General features: G+C 37.0%; 1 protein-coding gene across 1 annotated transcript in view; it reads right to left on the bottom strand.

Moving 5' to 3' along the window:
* The window catches only part of LOC130102865 (myosin-IIIb-like), a 135428-nt gene that overhangs the window by 112976 nt on the left and 4070 nt on the right, over positions 1-18382 (bottom strand). Inside the window, exons 3-11 of the mRNA XM_056268965.1 lie at positions 7859-7943; positions 7377-7493; positions 7094-7198; positions 5325-5408; positions 4912-5114; positions 4463-4561; positions 4246-4360; positions 2776-2902; positions 2395-2605 (exon numbers count right to left, since the gene is read on the bottom strand). Of these exons, the coding sequence (XP_056124940.1) occupies positions 2395-2605; positions 2776-2902; positions 4246-4360; positions 4463-4561; positions 4912-5114; positions 5325-5408; positions 7094-7198; positions 7377-7493; positions 7859-7943 (1146 nt within the window). The remainder of the gene's footprint in view (positions 1-2394; positions 2606-2775; positions 2903-4245; positions 4361-4462; positions 4562-4911; positions 5115-5324; positions 5409-7093; positions 7199-7376; positions 7494-7858; positions 7944-18382) is intronic.

The raw sequence follows: 18382 nt of genomic DNA, 5'->3' as shown, positions 1-18382 counted from the left end.
TCCCAGTATGTATACGGTTAGAAGATGGCTGTGTCTCATGTAACCTTGTTATTTGTACACGCTGTGACTATACAAATCACAACATTTAAATAGGAAAATGTTGGCGTTATTTTGTCACTTATACGCTGATTTCACGCAGCCGCCATTTTGAAATCGCTCCGGTGGGAAAAAAACCGGAAGTGTCGCCTTTAATCATAGGAGAGTCGCGAATGCGAAGGCGTATTGTTGTGTTTAATGTAGAAATTAGTTATTCTAAAAATGTACATACATTTCTTTCATACTTTAGACTATATACAGTGAAATTCATTTATAAATAAAATCATTTTTTTATATAGAATTCAGAACGTAAAAAAAGAAGCAGGAACGAACTATAGACATATCCTATATTGAATATTAACATCCTGTCAGGGTTGAGGAGATGAAGCGAGGACTCAATTGCAGGAAAAATGGGTTTTTAATAAGTATAAAAAATAAAACAAATACAAACAAAAATTCCCCCGCTGGGGAAAACCAGACAGACTTGATTTGACTTGACTGAACTTGGCAACAGCATCTAGGCAGGACACAAGAGGTCCATTCAACGACGAAACAGCACAGGACTGCAAACACAGGGAGAATAAATAGGGAGACCAAACAAAGGAGGTAACGAGGGAGGACAGGTGGGGCAAATGAATCAATAATCAGGTAACAAGATGGGAGGGGCTAGACAATCAACAGGAGAGCACATGGCACAAGGAAACATACATGACAAGCCATGTGCTCACACCTTGAACACAAGCACATGGCCAGTAAAACCAATCACCAGCCATGTGCTCACACAAAACGAGACATGAATACGCAGCTAATGAAAACACTCATAAGTCACGTGTTCACACAAAACATGACAACATGAAAGCACACAGCTAGTGTAAAACACAAGCTGTGTGCTACACAGCACAATACAAAACATGAAAGCACATGAAACAAGGCACACAGACAAGACAAAACAGGAGTGTCAGGGCTCTGTCACAAAACCAAGAAATAGACTAGACAGAAGTGACAGAACCCTGACACATCCATCCGTGTAAATCCCGGCAGCAGCTTCAGGTTGTTAGTCCCAAGGCATTGTTGTCTATCTGTACTTCCGGGGTTCTTCCCACCGGAGCCTCGCTTTCGATTTCAAAATGGCGGCTGCGTGAAATCAGCGTATATTGGGAGCAGAATGCTAGATGGAGCCGTTTACCTCCAGCATTTGTGCTAAGCTAGGCTAGTGGTGGGTGCGTCAGACAGAGTTACGGCACGCACGGAGATAAGAAGGGTATGTGTGGACTTATCTAACTCTGGGGGATACGGTGAATAAGCTAAAGTCCCAAAAAGTCGGCATGTTTCTTTAAAGCCCATTTTGGCAGTGCTGAAGGACTCCTTTAAAGGGTTAGTTCACCCAAAAATGAAAATTCTGTCAGTAATTGCTCACCCTCATGTTGTTCCAACCCCGTAAGACTTTCGTTCATCTTCGGAACACAAATTAAGATATTTTTTATTAAATCTGAGAGCTGTCTCACTCCTCCATAGGCTTATATGTAATTGAAACCTGCCGGCCCAGAAAGTTAGTAAAGACATCGTTAAAATAGTCCAAGTGACTACAGTGGCTCAACCTTAAAGGAACACTCCGACTTTTTGGGACTTTAGCCTATTCACCTTATCCCCCAGAGTTAGATAAGTCCATACATACCTTTTTCATCTCCGTGCGTGCTATAAGTCTGTTTGACGCACCCACCGCTAGCCTAGCTTAGCACAAATACTGGATGTAAATGGTTGCAGCTAGCATACTAATCCCAATAAGTGACAAAATAACGCAAACATTTTCCTATTTACATGTTGTGATTTGTATAGTCAGAGTGTACAAAAAACAAAGTCACATGAGACACAGACATATTTTAACCGTATAAATACTGGGAACTATATTCTCTGAAGGCGAAGCACTGCTACTTGGGCGGAGTGATAACTGCAGCACCTGAGAGTGCTTCGCCTTCAGAGAATATAGTTCCCTGAATTTTCATTTTTGGGTGAACTAACCCTTTATGTACACTTTTAAAAACAGCCATGGAAGTGTACTCTTTTTAAGTACTGTACACTGAAGTGGCATTTTATTTAATTATTATTATATTATATGAAAGTACAGTTTTTTTAACAATATACATTTAAGATTTGAAAAACACAACACAAGTTTTTCACAAGGGTGGTGACAGTATTTTCATTTTTGGGTGAATTATTCCTTTAAGACCATCATGAAATTTCAAATTGGCCTAAGCTGTGTCAATGTATTACTAAAGGCCTTTGTAAAATGGCTTTGGTATATTTTAACATTAGACTGAAGGATGCAAACATGATGATGGTGATACTATTTTGCCATACCAGATGTTAGTGTCAGGCTGTAGCAGAGCATTAATGCGGTTCACAATCCAGCTGAAGAGACGTCCGTACAGAGCTTTAGACATGGCGTCTCTCACATCAGTGGCCTTGTCCACAGTATTGGTGCGAATGATGGTTTCTCCTCGGGTTACCACACAGTGGGAGGTCAAAGCTTCCTGAAGCTCCTCAGAGCCGATACTGAGCAGAGCGGCCGCTGTCCACAGCACATACAGAGAGAAGAACATCAGGAATGGATCTGTAACTTGCTTTTTGTCTGCCAAATTATTACTGACAACATTTGTGAGATTTATGTCATGAGGAAAATGTGGGTTCCGTAAATGCAAACCTAGAAACTAACATTCATGAAAATAATCAGGCACTTACCATCATCTAAGGCCTCAGAGTTGGGCACCTCACTCTTGTCGCTCTGATGTTGGGAGCTGGTGGATGTAAACTCAATATTTCCTGTATTTAAAATGGCTGCTAGAATTCTGTACACAGAATTCACTTCCTGTATATCAAGATAGAAAATATTGGTAACACTTTACTTGAAGGGGTGTGCATAAGACTGGCATGACACCTTCATAATCATGACATGACACATGTCATGAATATGAAAGAGGTTTCATGCATGTATATGACAACTGTCATTAAGTGTCATTCGCTCAATTATGACATTTTTAATGCAAATATGACATTGTTCGAAATGTCTTTGTTATGACACGTTGACATAAACGAATACATCATAACATATCAGTGTCTTTGTCATGACAACTTGACATAAACCAATACATCATAACCTGTCAGTGTCTTCGTCATGACAACTTGACATTACTAAGACAAGACAACCTGTCATGAATATGTCATAAACATGACATAGCAGATTAATTATCAAACTTAAGAAACCACTTAGCTTTATGGGTTAACATTACATTAAACTGTCAGGTGGTTGGTTTTGACATTGGCTGTCATGAGGCCATTATAACTGTGTCATGAATATTTTTCTTGACCTCAACTACAGTGGTACAGATTGAATTTGTCATTAAAATGTTATAATGGCCTCATGACAGCCAATGTCAAAACCAACCACCTGACAGTTTAATGTAATGTTACCCATAAAACTAAGTGCTTTCTTAAGTTTGATAATTAATCTGCTATGTCATGTTTATGACATATTTATGACAGGTTGTGTTGTCTTAGTAATGTCAAGTTGTCATGACAAAGACACTGACAGGTTATGATGTATTGGTTTATGTCAAGGTGTCATGACAAAGACATCTCAAACAATGTCATATTTGCATTAAAAATGTCATAATTGAGCGAATGACACTTAGTTGTCATAAACATGCATAAAACCTCCTTCATATTCACGACGTGTCATGTCATGATTATGAAGGTCTCATGTCAGTCTTATGCACACCCCTTCAAGTAAAGTGTTACCAAAATATTTTATTTTGAAGTATGCAAAAAAACATGGAAGAAAGCCTGACTAACAAAATTGTTTCTCAAAGGGATTGTTCAACCAAAATATTAAAATCCTTCTTTATGTCATTTCAAACCGGTATGACCTTTCTTCTGTGGAACATAAAAGGAGATATTCTAAGGAAGCTTAGGATTTAAAACAAATTTGGACCCCATCCAAATCCAAACAAATTTGGACCCCATTGACTTTCATTTTATGGACAAAAAAACTAATTTACATTTTATTAAATCTTCTTTATGTTCCACAGAAGAAAGAAATGAATACATGTTTGGAACGACATGAGAGACATTCTTTTTTAGGGAACAATCCCTTTAATAATTATTGCATAATTGCATATGATTAAGAAATATAAATCAGGATTTCAGCTGTACCTCCTCAGTAAATCCTATGATACGGAAACAGTCCTGAATGTCACCAAATTGCTCCTTGTACAGTTTGCTAGAGATGATCTCCTGCATTACTTTACCATTAAAACAATCAATGTATCTGAAAGACCAAAAAAAGTAACATGAATCTCTGATCCTAATTGTAGATATGTTAACTAGATTCAGAATTACACATCTTTTTAAGCACTGAGTTTGTGAGAACCTGGGAGCAGTTTTGTTGGGTAGCCTGTATTTCTTGAGGTTGTCTTGGTGGTAAAGACCAGCATAGATATAGTAAAATATGTGGAAGTTTTTCTCGCCCCTGCAAAAGAAAATGTAAGATGTGAAGAATAACATATGTAAGCAAAAATGTGGGAAAGACTTGTTGAAAAGTTTAAAGTCAACATGAGCGGTCTTATGGGGAGTGATTCGGCCCCAAACATTAAAATTCCAAAGAAAAACGTCTTTCTATTTTTTTTGGTTGATGTCACCTGTCAAAGACCAGTTTTCACCATCCCATCAATTCCCTATGGGTAAAATCAAGTCCTTCCCTACATGTTTATCTTGTTAATAAAAAAATTCACATTACAGAAGTAAAAAGGGTTGCAAACAGTGTTCAATGTTGACTTTAACGTTCTGATGGCCAAAGATCTGGGCAAAGTGGTTTCTCACGTAGCCTGTTTGATGACTCTGGATTTTTCCAGAAGATATTCAGAGATCTTAGCACCCATCACCGCCCCCGTGGGTGTAAACTTCATCTCCAGGTACTTTCCAAAACGGCTTGAGTTATCATTAATGGCCGTGCATGCATTACCAAACGCCTCCACCAGGGGATTCACTTGAAGAATCTTCTCACGAAGTGTACGATTGTTAGCCTAGAAATAGAAAACAACAGATGATGTTTGAAGAGCCAGACCCAGATTGTTAATCTGCTAATTTTACAGCCATATTGATTACATCACTAGAGGGAAAATCATCAAGAATCCCATAATCAAACATGAAAGATCGGTTACTGAAGTATTTCGTTGAAGCATATGATGAGTATTTATGAATTGATTTAGGTAGTGTATCAATATTGTGAGTACCTTGCCCAGAAATGTGAGATGTTGGACGATGAGGTGAGCGCTCTCCGTTTTACCAGCTCCACTTTCTCCACTAATGATTATGCACTTCACAGACAAAAACAATGAAAACATATAAACACAATGTACAGAGCTACATGCATAGATTAACATACCCAGCAACACCAATAAGAGGATGATTTGTTTGTTATTCCCCCAAAATGGAACAAAATCTAATTTACACCACATAATGTTATAACACAGTAACTTGTGATGTGGCAAAAATATATATTATTATTGTTAAAAATACAAAACCAATTTTGTGATGCATGTACACTAGCTACCATTCAAAAGTTTTGGGTTTAATGTTTTTGAGAGAAGCGTCTTATACTCACCAAGGCTGCTGTAATATCTTGAAATAATATTACAATTTAAAATAACTGTTTACTATTTTAATATATTTTAAAATGTAAGTTATTCCTGTGATCATAGCTGGATTTTCAGCATCATTACTCCAGTCTTCAGTGTGACACTATCCTTCAGAAATCATTCTAATGATGATTTGCTGCTCAAGAAAATTTTCTTATGAGTACAATTTACAATGTAAAAAAACAAACAAACACTAAATATGTTTGATGCGATCATGGATTTTTCAGCATTCATTGATGAATAGAAAGTTGTAAAGAACATAATTTATTTGAAATAAAAATATTTTGTAACATTCTTAAATGTCTTCAGGTTTAATTCTGCACCAATGCATCCTTGCTGAATAAAAGTATTCATTTCTCTATCTCTCAAACAATCAAAGACATTTTTTGAAAATGTATTAAACGTATCAAATCTTACTGACCCCAAATTTTTTTACTTACATTGTTAGCCAACATATTAAACTAGTGTAAAAAAAAACTGTTAAAAAAGAGACCACAGACAGCCTACTGTGTCAGTAAACTATGGACGCTTGTTTCCGCCACAGAATAAAACATTTAAAAAAATAATTTTGCCTTTTTATCTCACAATTGCAACCTTTTTTCTCATAATTCTTTGTGAGAAATTACTTTTTATCTCACAAATGTGTGATAAAAAAGTCACAATTGACCGTTCGCAAAGACCCGCCCCCCTTAGTTACTGTCGCTATGTCCGACAAGCTACGCTGCTCACACACACACACACACTCCATGTTCTCAGGCAGTGAAAAATACATCGCGGACTGACAACACGCAGACAGACCAGGTTACTTTTCGGTTACTTTTGATATTAAACATATTAAACAAAGTCTCACCTTTCAAATTTGGTCTTTTTTTTAAAAGAAATTGAAACAATAAATACCGTTTTGTGGCTCTTTTAATGTGCCGTGACAGATCGCTGTAGAGCATCAGTAAAAGCTGCTCGTGATCCGATCATCTCTTCCTTCTAGTTCATTTATAGCATCAAATAAACATGACTGAACATCAGAAGGAATGTTGTTTTAACCGCAGAAAGGCATCAGTACACACCGTTTTTCAAGTTCAAATCCTCCAATGTTAATCTACTAACTCTCCTGACTGCTTTGTCGGACAAAATGGCGGATGGCGAAGTATGATTGGTCAGATCACCTGTCAATCAAGCTCCCTGAGAAGGGTCAATTGCATGTTATAAAGTCAGAATTGTGAGATATAAAGTCTCGCAATTCTGACTTTATTTCTCAGATGTAAAGTCGCATTTATCTTATAAAATGTTTTATTCTGTGGCGGAAACAAGCTTCCAATAGTGAACCACGTATATGTAAGATATGTATATACGCCGTGCAGACACACCTGGTCTTTGGAGAGGGTGACCATGCTCTGATAGGCTGCATCAGCAGTGGCAAAGATGTGTGGGGGGTTAGTGGAGCGTTTCATCCCATGATAGAGCTTTGAGAACTGAGAACAGACACATTTTCAGACAGGAAACTACCTCTTAGTTCACTCTCTAGAAGGAAGCTTTGATTCAGAAAGCCAACTTAAAGTGGATGCCACATGAATTACGCATTTGATCAAAAATGGTATGCATTAGACATTAATTATGCCCTATTGCACAGCCTGATGTTGCTCATCTCACCTGTGGAGAGTAGATGCTCAGGTTCTGGAAGGGGTTAAGGGCTATGAGGATATCACCAACATACGTGTAGATCTGCAGATCCTGATACCGCTTCTGAAGATGTGTAATGATTGTTTCCTATAAAAGAGAGATGCTGGAGATGGAAATGTTTCTTTGTTGTGTACCGGTATACTACCAGAGACTCAATAAATTCACATAATTTGAGCAGACAGTTTAGTATTAGTTTGTAATTGAATTTCATTACATTTTAACATCAAATATGAAGTGTCTATTTACACCAAGTACAAATACCCCGCCTTGTTGGGAGAAGCTATTTTTATTTTCATGATATCAGGCATTTTTAATCTTCTTTGAAATTACATGCACTGATCATGCTCAATAAGTCCAGGAACTGTAAATAAGATGTCGATAAATTTTGATTTCATGTTGACTGATTAAGAAAGCGAAAGCCTTTGCTTAAACTCCAGCTAGATCCTAAATACCTCATCTAAAACCTCCAGGTTCACCAGATCATCATCAGGACAGATCTCAATGATCAGGGTTTTCCGTGTGTTGATCCGCTCATGCCTATAAAAGACAATATAGCAATGTTACAGCCTCAATAAATATTAAATACAACAAAGATCTATTCAATCATAAACAATTATTATTTTTATTTTATTCTACAGAAATGCAAGACTCTAAGTTGTTGTGGGAGGTTGCCAGGGTGTCGCTATGCAATTTCTAGGGTTTTCTGTTGGGTTGTGGTGTTCTAGGTCAGGGGTGTCCAATCCTGCACCTGGAGGGTCCTGTCCTGCAGTGCTCATCTCTAGAGATGCACCGATATGCATTTTCTCAACCGATAGCCGATTATTCAGAATATCGGCCGATGCCGATACCGATAGTTTGTTTTTTCGGTAACGCTTTAGATCACAGCCCGGAAAGTACTGTGTAATTAAGAGGAATTTACAGAGTAACTTTCGGTAATTATAGTGTACCTATAAAGTACTTGCATGTAAGTATAAGGGAACAATATGTAAAGTTTGGGGAATAAAGGGGTAACAACCAGGAGAATTAAAAAATTATTTATACTGTAAGTAGGGGTACTTATTCTACTATATTATACAACAATCTTACATTTGGGAGCAATTTAGCGAGAACATACACTGCATACCTTTTTGTAATAATTGTGTACCAAGGCAATACATACTGTATAGGCTTTTTAAAAATGACAGGGTACATATCTATGCATTTATACTTTTATTTTATTTATTTTTTATAGCAAAAGTGCAGATGTTTAAGTTTGGGCTAACATGTTTCAAGGCAAGAAAAGCTAAGACTATTGCAATATTTTTAAATACTGGGACATATATCTGGTTTCATGTGGTTACAGGGTAAGTGGTGCTTGTATAATAAATAAAGGTTTCCGAGTCAGTGATATAAGATTGTGTATGCATTTTTATTGTACTTACCCTGTAACATGGAACAAGAGGGTAACAAGCACCACTTTAATTTACAGCCCGCAATGTCACACTTACCCTGTAACTACATGGAACAAGAGGGTAACAAGCACCACTACATGAAACAAGAGAATCTTTCCCCAATATTTAAGCAAACGTTGCAATAGTTTTCGTTTTCAGTGCACTTTTGTTAAAAAGATTACATTTAAAAAATTACAGGGTACATAATCTATTATATCTATTTATAAAGCCTATACAGTATGTACTGGTTCACCATTATTTCAAAAAGGTACGCAGTGTATGTTCTCGCTAAATTGATCACAAATGTAAGATTGTTATTTCATAATAGTAGAATAAGTACCCCTTAGTTCTATAATACTCACAATACTAATCATTTTTTAATTCTCCTGGTTGTTACCCCTTTATTCCCCAAACTTAAAATATTGTTCCCTTATACTTATATTGTAAGTACGTTATAGGTACACTATAATTAACAAAGGTTACGCTGTAAAATTGCTTTAATTACCCAGTACTTTCCGGGCTGTAATCTAAAGCGTTACCGTTTTTTCTTATGGATAAAAAATCTCTCCCTAATAATGCTGCAAACTATACAGAAAACCCTCTCATTTGCTACACTATAATATTAGAGGTTAAAATTAACAACAGAGCTATTATATTCAACTGCTATTTATTTACAGATATAATATTTATATTTACAAATAAAAGCTGAAATGTCTGTATACAACTCAGTTACACATATACCGGTAAGGTAGTTTTCATAAGCACTTGCCTTGCCTTTATGGCAAATTTATTCAAACATACATATAATTAACAGTAAATATAAATAAGCTCCTCTAGTTTTTTTTTTTTTTTTTTTTTAAAGCTAACTAACAAACGGTTGACTTTCCTGAGGTAGGCTAAATGCAACATTAAGTAAAATTGTTCACAAGCAAGTTTTAAGCTTCACACACAAGCTTTATTGACATCTTTCCACGGTTAAAACACAGATTGAGTGATTACATGAGACATGATACGGATTTCGGGAAGTTGTACTGCAACTTTCAACTTACCTTCTGATATTCATGCATGTTTTTCTAGATATAATTTGTATTAAAGTGGAAGAATAGACTCGCGCTCTGCGCTGCTGCTAGAACTGAGGCTGTCACGTCACATTTAAGAGCGCCAAAACGGCATTTATTGTTTGAATTTCGTGATAAAGATGACACTTTGTTTCTTTTTAGAAGTATCAAAGCACAGAGCTATTTGCGATTAATTGGGCGAGAGGCGCGCTACAAATAATGTTTAGTAAAGGAAAAAACTGCAGATCTGGCAACCCTGGCTTGAACTACGGGTGATTCATGGGTTCAAATGGAGTCTGCTTTTATGTAGCTGTTTTTAGCTGTGTTATTGTCACATTAACTTGCCCTAATTAACTCAACACGAAAGATTTTCTTTACACACAGTGTGAGTTGCAGTCGGTCATGTTTTACTGCACCCTTTTGATTGACAAGGATATAGGCTAACCGGCCCTGATCATTGGCTGTTTTTAAACAATTGGCCGATAGTGAAAATAATTGCTTTTATCGGCTGATACCGATTGTTGGTCGATACATCGGTGCATCTCTAGCTCCAACATTAATTAAACACACCTGAACCAGCTAATCAAGCTCTTACAAGTCAATATAAGGGTGTATTCACACCTGCCTTGTTTGGTTCGATTGAATCGAACTCTAGTTCATTTCCCCCCTTGGTGCGGACCTTTTGGGCAGGTGTGTGAATACAGCAATCGAACTCGGGTGCGGACCAAACAACCGAACCGAGACCCAGCTGAAGACGCAGACATCCCAACCTGCAAGAAGTCATTTCAGGGAGGTATATCTTGGTGACTGGATTGTTGACGGGGGGGGGGGGGGGTGGGGGGGGGGGGGGGGGGGTGGGGGGGGTGGGGGGGGGGGGGGGGGGTTTTCTAATATGAGTTTTTCTAAGCTCTGGGCGCAGTATGTTCTATCTCGCTCTAGATTCCGGGAGATTTGAACTAATTTGCGGGCATCAGGGAGAGGCTAGCAATATGCGGGAGACTCCCGGAACTTCCGGGAGACTTGGGATGTCTGGAAGAGGTGGTCTCGGTACAGTTCCAAACGAACTCTGGTACGGTTCGTTTACGGTGTGAACATGAACCGACCCAATTGCAAGAAAGCACTGCGCCTTTGAGTTAACAGGCTTCCGTAGTCGGAGACTTTGGCATAATGGTTTGTGTTATTGTTGTTCAAGTGCGCAAGAGAATTCCATTCCGGCGCGCTGTCTGGCCACACGATACTGTTGCGCGTCTTTCTGCGCGTCGTGTGTGTGCGTCATTGGAATGGAATGAATGAATGAGTGTGTGCATCAGGACATTCACATACAGCGCGTTCTCTTTAGTCTAATCGCGCATAGATGCAAAAAAAAAGCTTTTGCAGTTCATATAGGCTAATGTAACGATAGTTACAATACAAGGATGATCAGTGTTGTGTGTAACGCGTTACAAAGTAACGCGTTACAGTAACGTAACTACTTTTTCGGGTAAAAAGTAGTTTAACGCGTTACTACTGAGAATTTGGTAACGAAACGTAGTTCCTTTTTCAATTCCGCACAACGTTACTTTTCCCATGGACAGATTTGACAGCAACACTGTCTCCTCAGCTGCGCGCTTGCAATAGTCACAAGCTCCGTGACAGAGGCTGGTAGCAGAGCAATCAATTCTGTGAATTACACTGCGCAAACCAAAAGTAATACTCCCACCGGATGAAGAAGGGTTGGCTCTCCACAGAACATAAAATATTAATTGTATTGACTTTTTCGTGTTCGCATTTATGAGGAAAGAAACAATATGGACGTAACAGTTCTTCGGACTAGACCGCTCTGAAAGCGGCACTAAAAGACTGCTTTAAATCTTTCACAGAGACCTCAAACAGGCATTTAAAACACCAAATATTAAGGATTGGCATATCAACTGACTGACAAAGAAAACACTTGTTTATTAATAAACAATTGAAATGTATTTGATATTCATAATCATTTCTTTTGCCGGTTCTTTGTGACATTTTTCATGAACGCGTCACCACCGCTCAATAGTTAATATTGTGCTTTGGTGTTCAGTTTATACAGGTTTTTCAAATGTTATTTAAATAAATATATATTTTTTTTCTATCTCAAAATCTCTCTCTTTTTTTAGTTTTTTTTTTCTAGTTTTTCAATAAGTAGAGTTCATGGTAGAATTTTATGTAGGCCTACACATTTAGGAACAGATATTGGGTTCTGCCCAAAGTCAAGCAACATAAAAGTAACGTAAAAGTAACGAGTAACATAAAAAGTTACTTTCCAAAGGGGGTAACTAAGTAAAGTAACGGATTACTTTTTTAAGAAGTAACGAGTAACGAGAAAACACTACTTTTTAAAAGTAACTTCCCCAACACTGGTGATGAACGTGTGTGAACTTGAGGAGAAATGACTAAATATATTCACTTAAATTCCCAAAAAACATCTGTTAAAGTCATTGCGCAAGAATGAAGAAGAACAATATTATTCTGAGAAAAGATCAGTATGTTTTGCCACTTTAGATCATACAGGAAGTTGGTTGAAAGAAGTGCGTTCTCTTATGCTGAAATTACAAAAAATAATGTTGTGTGACTCTATGCTTAAAGAGTTGAGATTAACAGTGGTTTTATTGTGCTGTGAAACTCCTCCTAAGATCACGAGCTGTGGTGTGATGCTTTTGTATCAGGACTCATGCAGTCCTGGAGTCTCCAGTGGAAATTGTCCTGGTTACTGGAGTAAACTAGTCCGTTTCAAGTGCGTGTTTTAATGTGGTCATTCAGAGCGGTCTGTGGAGAGAGTCAGATCACAGACACACACACGACTCCTGTAAAGCTGTCTGAAGAGCCCGAGACGAGACTATGTGAAGGAAGGATGTCTCTTTCTTTCCCTCTGACAGCGCCTTATGTGTTTGCTAAGGATGTACATAGAAATAAGTCACACCCAAGCTTGTGTGTTACAGTAACCCAGCAGTCAATTTTTTAAAGCCTATTTGATACACTTTCTAAAGCCTCTACATTAACATATAGCCTAACGGCTAGTTGATGTCATGATAATTCATACTTTTTATGAAGTATAACCGCCTCGGGTTGTTGTACGCATGTCTTTTTGCTGTGAAATCTTTATTGATTTTATGAAGTAGACAAAAGAATAACATTTATGTTGTTAGTAATATTGAAGATGAACATTTGCTTGATTATCCATACAAAATTTCTTTACAATGTGCGAATCAAATATGATACATCAGGCTTTTGAGGATTTATTTGTTCATCTCTCAATCATCATTGTATTGCATTGCATTATATGTTTTGCCCTCACAATAAAAGCCACAGAGCTTTGATCATAACTAAGCATTGGAATATCATCTTGATCTTACTAAGACATTATTTTAATAGCAGATGTATTTATACATCGACTAGTCTTTATATAATATGCGTTTTATGTAAATAGCCTGCTTATAAAGATCTCATTGATTTGCATTACAATCAGAATTTCACTTGTTGGCTATATCAATATCAGTAACAGCAGAAAATTTCAATTTTTTGCTTGGTTTGTGCCTCTGAATAAAATCTAAGTGTTTTTTTCCTCTTCGAGAATGAGCTTCATATTCTCACTATATCAAACTATATTAGCCAAAAAAAACCTTATGTGATCAAATATGATACTCAACAAAAACACACATGCAAACTATTTTTTTTAATTATCTAAAGGTTAAATATAGCTACTAAAAAAAATCATTAAAAAAAAGGCTGAGATTGGCTCTTTTTCCTTATCTTTTTGACATTGTCTCTCTAAATAATTTTAGATGTAATAATTTTGAATGCACATTATTACAGAACAGAGAAATCTGCTTATAGTGTGCCTATTATAGTCGCAGCTCATATTTTATCTGTTAATATTTTATGCATTCATGAGCATTAGATATCTAATTGTTTGATCCACTACTTGTAGTCCCGAATTCCATGTTATTCCTTATGTGTTGTATGATAATGTCTATTTTTTTCCTTTTCTCACATTATTTTTACAGAAAAACCTTGTTTAACATGACATATATTCTGGCTTCCTGACATTAACTTTTCTTTGTGTGTGTGTGTGTGTGTTGTGAAGCATCATGTCAGATAAAAGTGAGCTGAAGGCTGAGCTTGAGCGAAAGAAACAACGCTTGGCTCAGATTAGAGAGGAGAAGAAGAGAAAGGAGGAGGAACGCAAGAAAAAAGAGGTACAGACTTTTTACTTGCATTAAAGGGATAGTTCACCCAACAATCATCATTTGCTCTCCCTCAAGTTGTTCAAAACCATTTCTCTCGTCTCTTGAACGTAAAAGAAGATATTTTGAAGAATGTCAGTAGCCAGACAGTTGGACCCCATTGACTTCCACAGTATGGAGAAAAAAACACTGCAAGTCAATGGGGTCCAACAACTGTCTGGTTACCGACATTCTTCAAAATATCTTCTTTTGTGTTCTGCAGAAGAAAGACATGTATTCAGGTTTGAAACAACTTGAGGGAGAGCAAATGATGACAGAATTTTGATTTTTGGGTGAATTATCCCTTTAATATACCAGAATAAGTTCCACTTTATGTACATTCATTCACACACAAGAATGCAGCTCAATGCTGCCCAACATGCCAGAGGTCTGTTGCTGTAAGACGTGTCTGTAAAACAGCTTGTCTTTAGTGTGCATAGTATGCTTTTATTAGTGTTGGGCAGTAACGCGGTTACTTTTGACAGTAACTCATACTGTAACGCATTACTTTTTAAATAAATTAACTCCGTTACCGTTACCATATGGTGCGTTGTCCGTTACTTTTTTAAATTAATTAATTTTGGCTGAAGTGTAGCCTAGAGCCTGTTTACAGCAGCAACGCATTGTTGGTGGTAGGGTTGCCACTCGTCCCTTAAAATACAGAATTGTCCCGTATTTACAAGTAAAATGACGAGTCCGTATCAAATCAATAAGGGACGCGATTTGTCCCGTATTTTACATAAGGCCCACACATAGCCTAGTTGGATAAAAACATAGGCTTTACTATACTAATACCAAATAGCCTATAAATAAATCAATTTCACAATAATGTTACATTATGATTAGAATCAAATGAATTTTGTCCATTTTCTAAGCTTAGAAAATGCACATTTATACGGGCTGAATTTTATAGGCCTAAAATAAATATTGTTTAGTAATTATGTGAATTGCAATGCGCAAACTACTAGGCTACCCACCGAATGAAGAAGGGTTGGCTCTCAGTCTCCACAGAACAAAATATTCATTTTATTTTATTTTTAGTGTTCGCATTTATGAGGAAAAAACAATGTTACGGACGCGACGCGCTCTGAAAGCGGCACTAAAAGATGCTTTAATACTTGCAGAGACATCAAACAGAAAGCACAAAACCTTTCTTTAAAGTGAATTTCGTTTTGTATTAATTGTATCTTAATTTTAATCAATGTTTCATCAACCAATTGCCTGGATTTAATAAATAAGAAGTAAATATAGCAGACGATAGATAATCACGAAATGGAGGCGCCGGCGCGAGAACTGGAGCTCGTCTCATAAATGAACCGAAACTCGGTGTATTAGGTCTGACAAAAAAAAAATAGTGTTTAAAAATTACTTTCTGTTTAAGTCAGTTTTGTGTTTGTATAGACCATAACGCATAAAAGGGCATTAATGGGAACATTAAAGAATGTTTTTTTTTAAAGTAACTAAAAAGTTACTTTTAACAGTAACGCATTACTTTTTGGTGTAAGTAATCAACAAAGTAATTGAGTTACTTTTTGAATGAAGTAACTAGTAACTGTAACTAGGTACTATTTCTTAGTAACTAGCACAACACTGAGGATGATGCTGTGTTAAACTGGACAAACTTAATCGCAAGCGTTAACATTGACAGCACTTGTTAGCAGTATATACAATAAGAATCTCATTATTTGAATGTGTGAACATAGCCCCTCTCTATGAATGAAAACTTTATACCTTATCCGTCTTCTGCGCAGTTTCTTCATATTGCGTTTGTACAGAATAACACAAAATTAGTAAAATAACTAATATTGCAGTACGAAATATCTCCATGCTGAGCCTTTTTTGCACTTCCTGATTTCCCTACTCGAGAATCCTTGTCCAATGAATGGACGACCTTAGCACACGTGTGGTTTTGTTTACAAATTTTGGTTCACTTGCAAAAAGAGCAGTGTGAAAGCGAACCGTACAAAAAAAAAAAGAAAAAAAAAAAAGTATTTGGTCCGGACCAAAGCAAGTGACCTATCGGACTTTCCTGGTGTGAATACACCCTGAAATATTTAGGCAGGTGTTTAGACAAACTGGAGAGAAACTCTGCAGGACTTGAAACCTTCAATGTACACTATCATTCAAAAGTTTGACATTTGTATTATCTTTAAATGTGTACTAAAAACAGGAATGTTGTAAATATATTTACCACCCATTTTTGAGTGGAAGAAAAAAACATGCTGTTTTCATGCATGTATCTTTAAATGCAAATGAGCTGTTGTGCCCCGCCCCCTCATCCAGAAGAGGCGGAGCGTGCCTCAGATACTCTGCTAACTAACACAACAACTGTTTGGTTTTGATTATCATCTCTATCGCAGTCACACTCAAATGACATTGCAGTTCTTCATCATCATGAAAGATAATATTTGCATGTGTTTTAAAGCCATATCAGTCTAAACTTTTGATAAATGGTTTTCTGAGTGCACACATTCGAATCACACACACACAAAGCTGCCTCTCAGATGACACGTCCTGTATTAAACTAAGCTCCCTTTCATGTATTTTTGCGCTTAAACTGTCAAATACACACAAAATTATGTCAAAAACACACAAAGTTCACATAAACACAGTCGGTTATTTTGGTGAACTTAAACAGCAGGGAAAGAAATCACATGTGTATATATTAGATTTGTGTATTAAAAAGAAAGCAGGGTACTGCTGTATATGCTTTTAATATGAACCAAACAACAAAAAGACTGAAAATCACTCACTGCTCTTCATTGAATAACTTTAGTAGCTTTAATAAGAATTCATTTCTTACTTGAATGCTGCTGTTAAATGCTCTGGCGAGGAGATACATATGGCCGATTGTGTATAGAGCTCACTAAAGGGGAGGAGCTATGCTAATAAGACAGATTCCATCGCCAGTCGTGGGCGGAGCCTAAATGGCTCATTTTGAGACACTGTTTCAGATTTTAATGTATACATACTGCGGATGCATAAATTATGTTCAAAAACAATATAAAAGTTTTTTTTTTTTGCATAATAGGTCCCCTCTAAAATAACTGTTTTCTATTGTAATATATTTTAAAATGTATTTTTTTCCTGTGATGCAAAGCTGAATGTTCAGCATCAGCGAAACATAATCCTTCAGAAATCATTCTAATATGCTGATTTGCTGCTCAAGAAATGTTTCTTATTATTATCAATATTGAATATGTGACACATGTTTTTCAGGATTCAGGATCCTTATTGCATATTTGTAGGAGTTTCCCTTTCAGATGCAAAATTTATGGGATTTAAATTAATCATGCAAGGTGGTTTACTAAGGTTTGCTCTCGTCAATTTACTGGTATTTGCGGCATTATTTATTAAACGCTAATTTGCCTTGTTTACTAAATCTGGCCCTTAGTGTTAGAGGTTTGTTCAAATCCCTAACCGTTAATATTAGGAACAGTAGTTGTGATGCTTGCCTTAGCAAACACCAAAAAACTAAGAATGTCTGCAGTATTAGGGTCTATCTGTGTCTATTCTCTGGGGTTTAAAGGCTATTACAGCGTGTCGTGAATGCACTTCATCAGGGTTTGACCCACTATTGTATTTCTGACCTTTAGATCATGTGGAAGCAGCTGCTCTTTTCACAGCTCTTAAAACCCATCGGGCCCCGGGGACATGACAGCGTACAGACACAATACACAGCGCTTTATGTGTGCGAGAAACAGGCAGACTGAGTGTGTGTGGCACTGTTTCTGTATGTGTATCAGTGTTCCCTCGCTCTGTAATCACTTCACTGATATTTGCCATCAGTGACTAAACAGAGAGAGCACAGCCAAGCTCATAATCTCATTACGTCTCTCTCACTGTCACTATCAGGCTAGCAGATTATACGCGGCCTGGGGAACGAGGGGATACAATCTGGCAACCCAGTGACTGTTTATTCACTATCGACCACAGACCGTACCAAGTTAACCCCTACTTTCTCAAAACAAGTCCAAATTGTCTTTATAGACACTCCAGAACAAGAGTACTGTGGAAATGAAGGAATGTTGTAAAATCCTCTTTATCGCATTGAGTTCATCAGGGTTAGCCTGAGTCAGTGAGTCCTCATTTAACCCTGATCAGAGAGATAGTTAGAGGATTAAGAGTACTAATATAACACTCTAGTATAGGATTCAGATGTATCTTTGTCTAATAAATCTCCCAAGCAACAAAAACCCAAATGCATAATTGAACTGAAAAAAGGGTGTCATTTATTTAAAGTGCATTTT

Source organism: Rhinichthys klamathensis, unplaced genomic scaffold (genome assembly GCF_029890125.1).
Source record: "Rhinichthys klamathensis goyatoka isolate OS25496 unplaced genomic scaffold, OSU_Roscu_1.1 h1tg000279l_1, whole genome shotgun sequence".
Lineage (NCBI taxonomy): Eukaryota > Metazoa > Chordata > Actinopteri > Cypriniformes > Leuciscidae > Rhinichthys > Rhinichthys klamathensis.
Note: the sequence above shows the minus strand (reverse complement) of the source record. Positions and strands in the feature narration are given on the sequence as shown.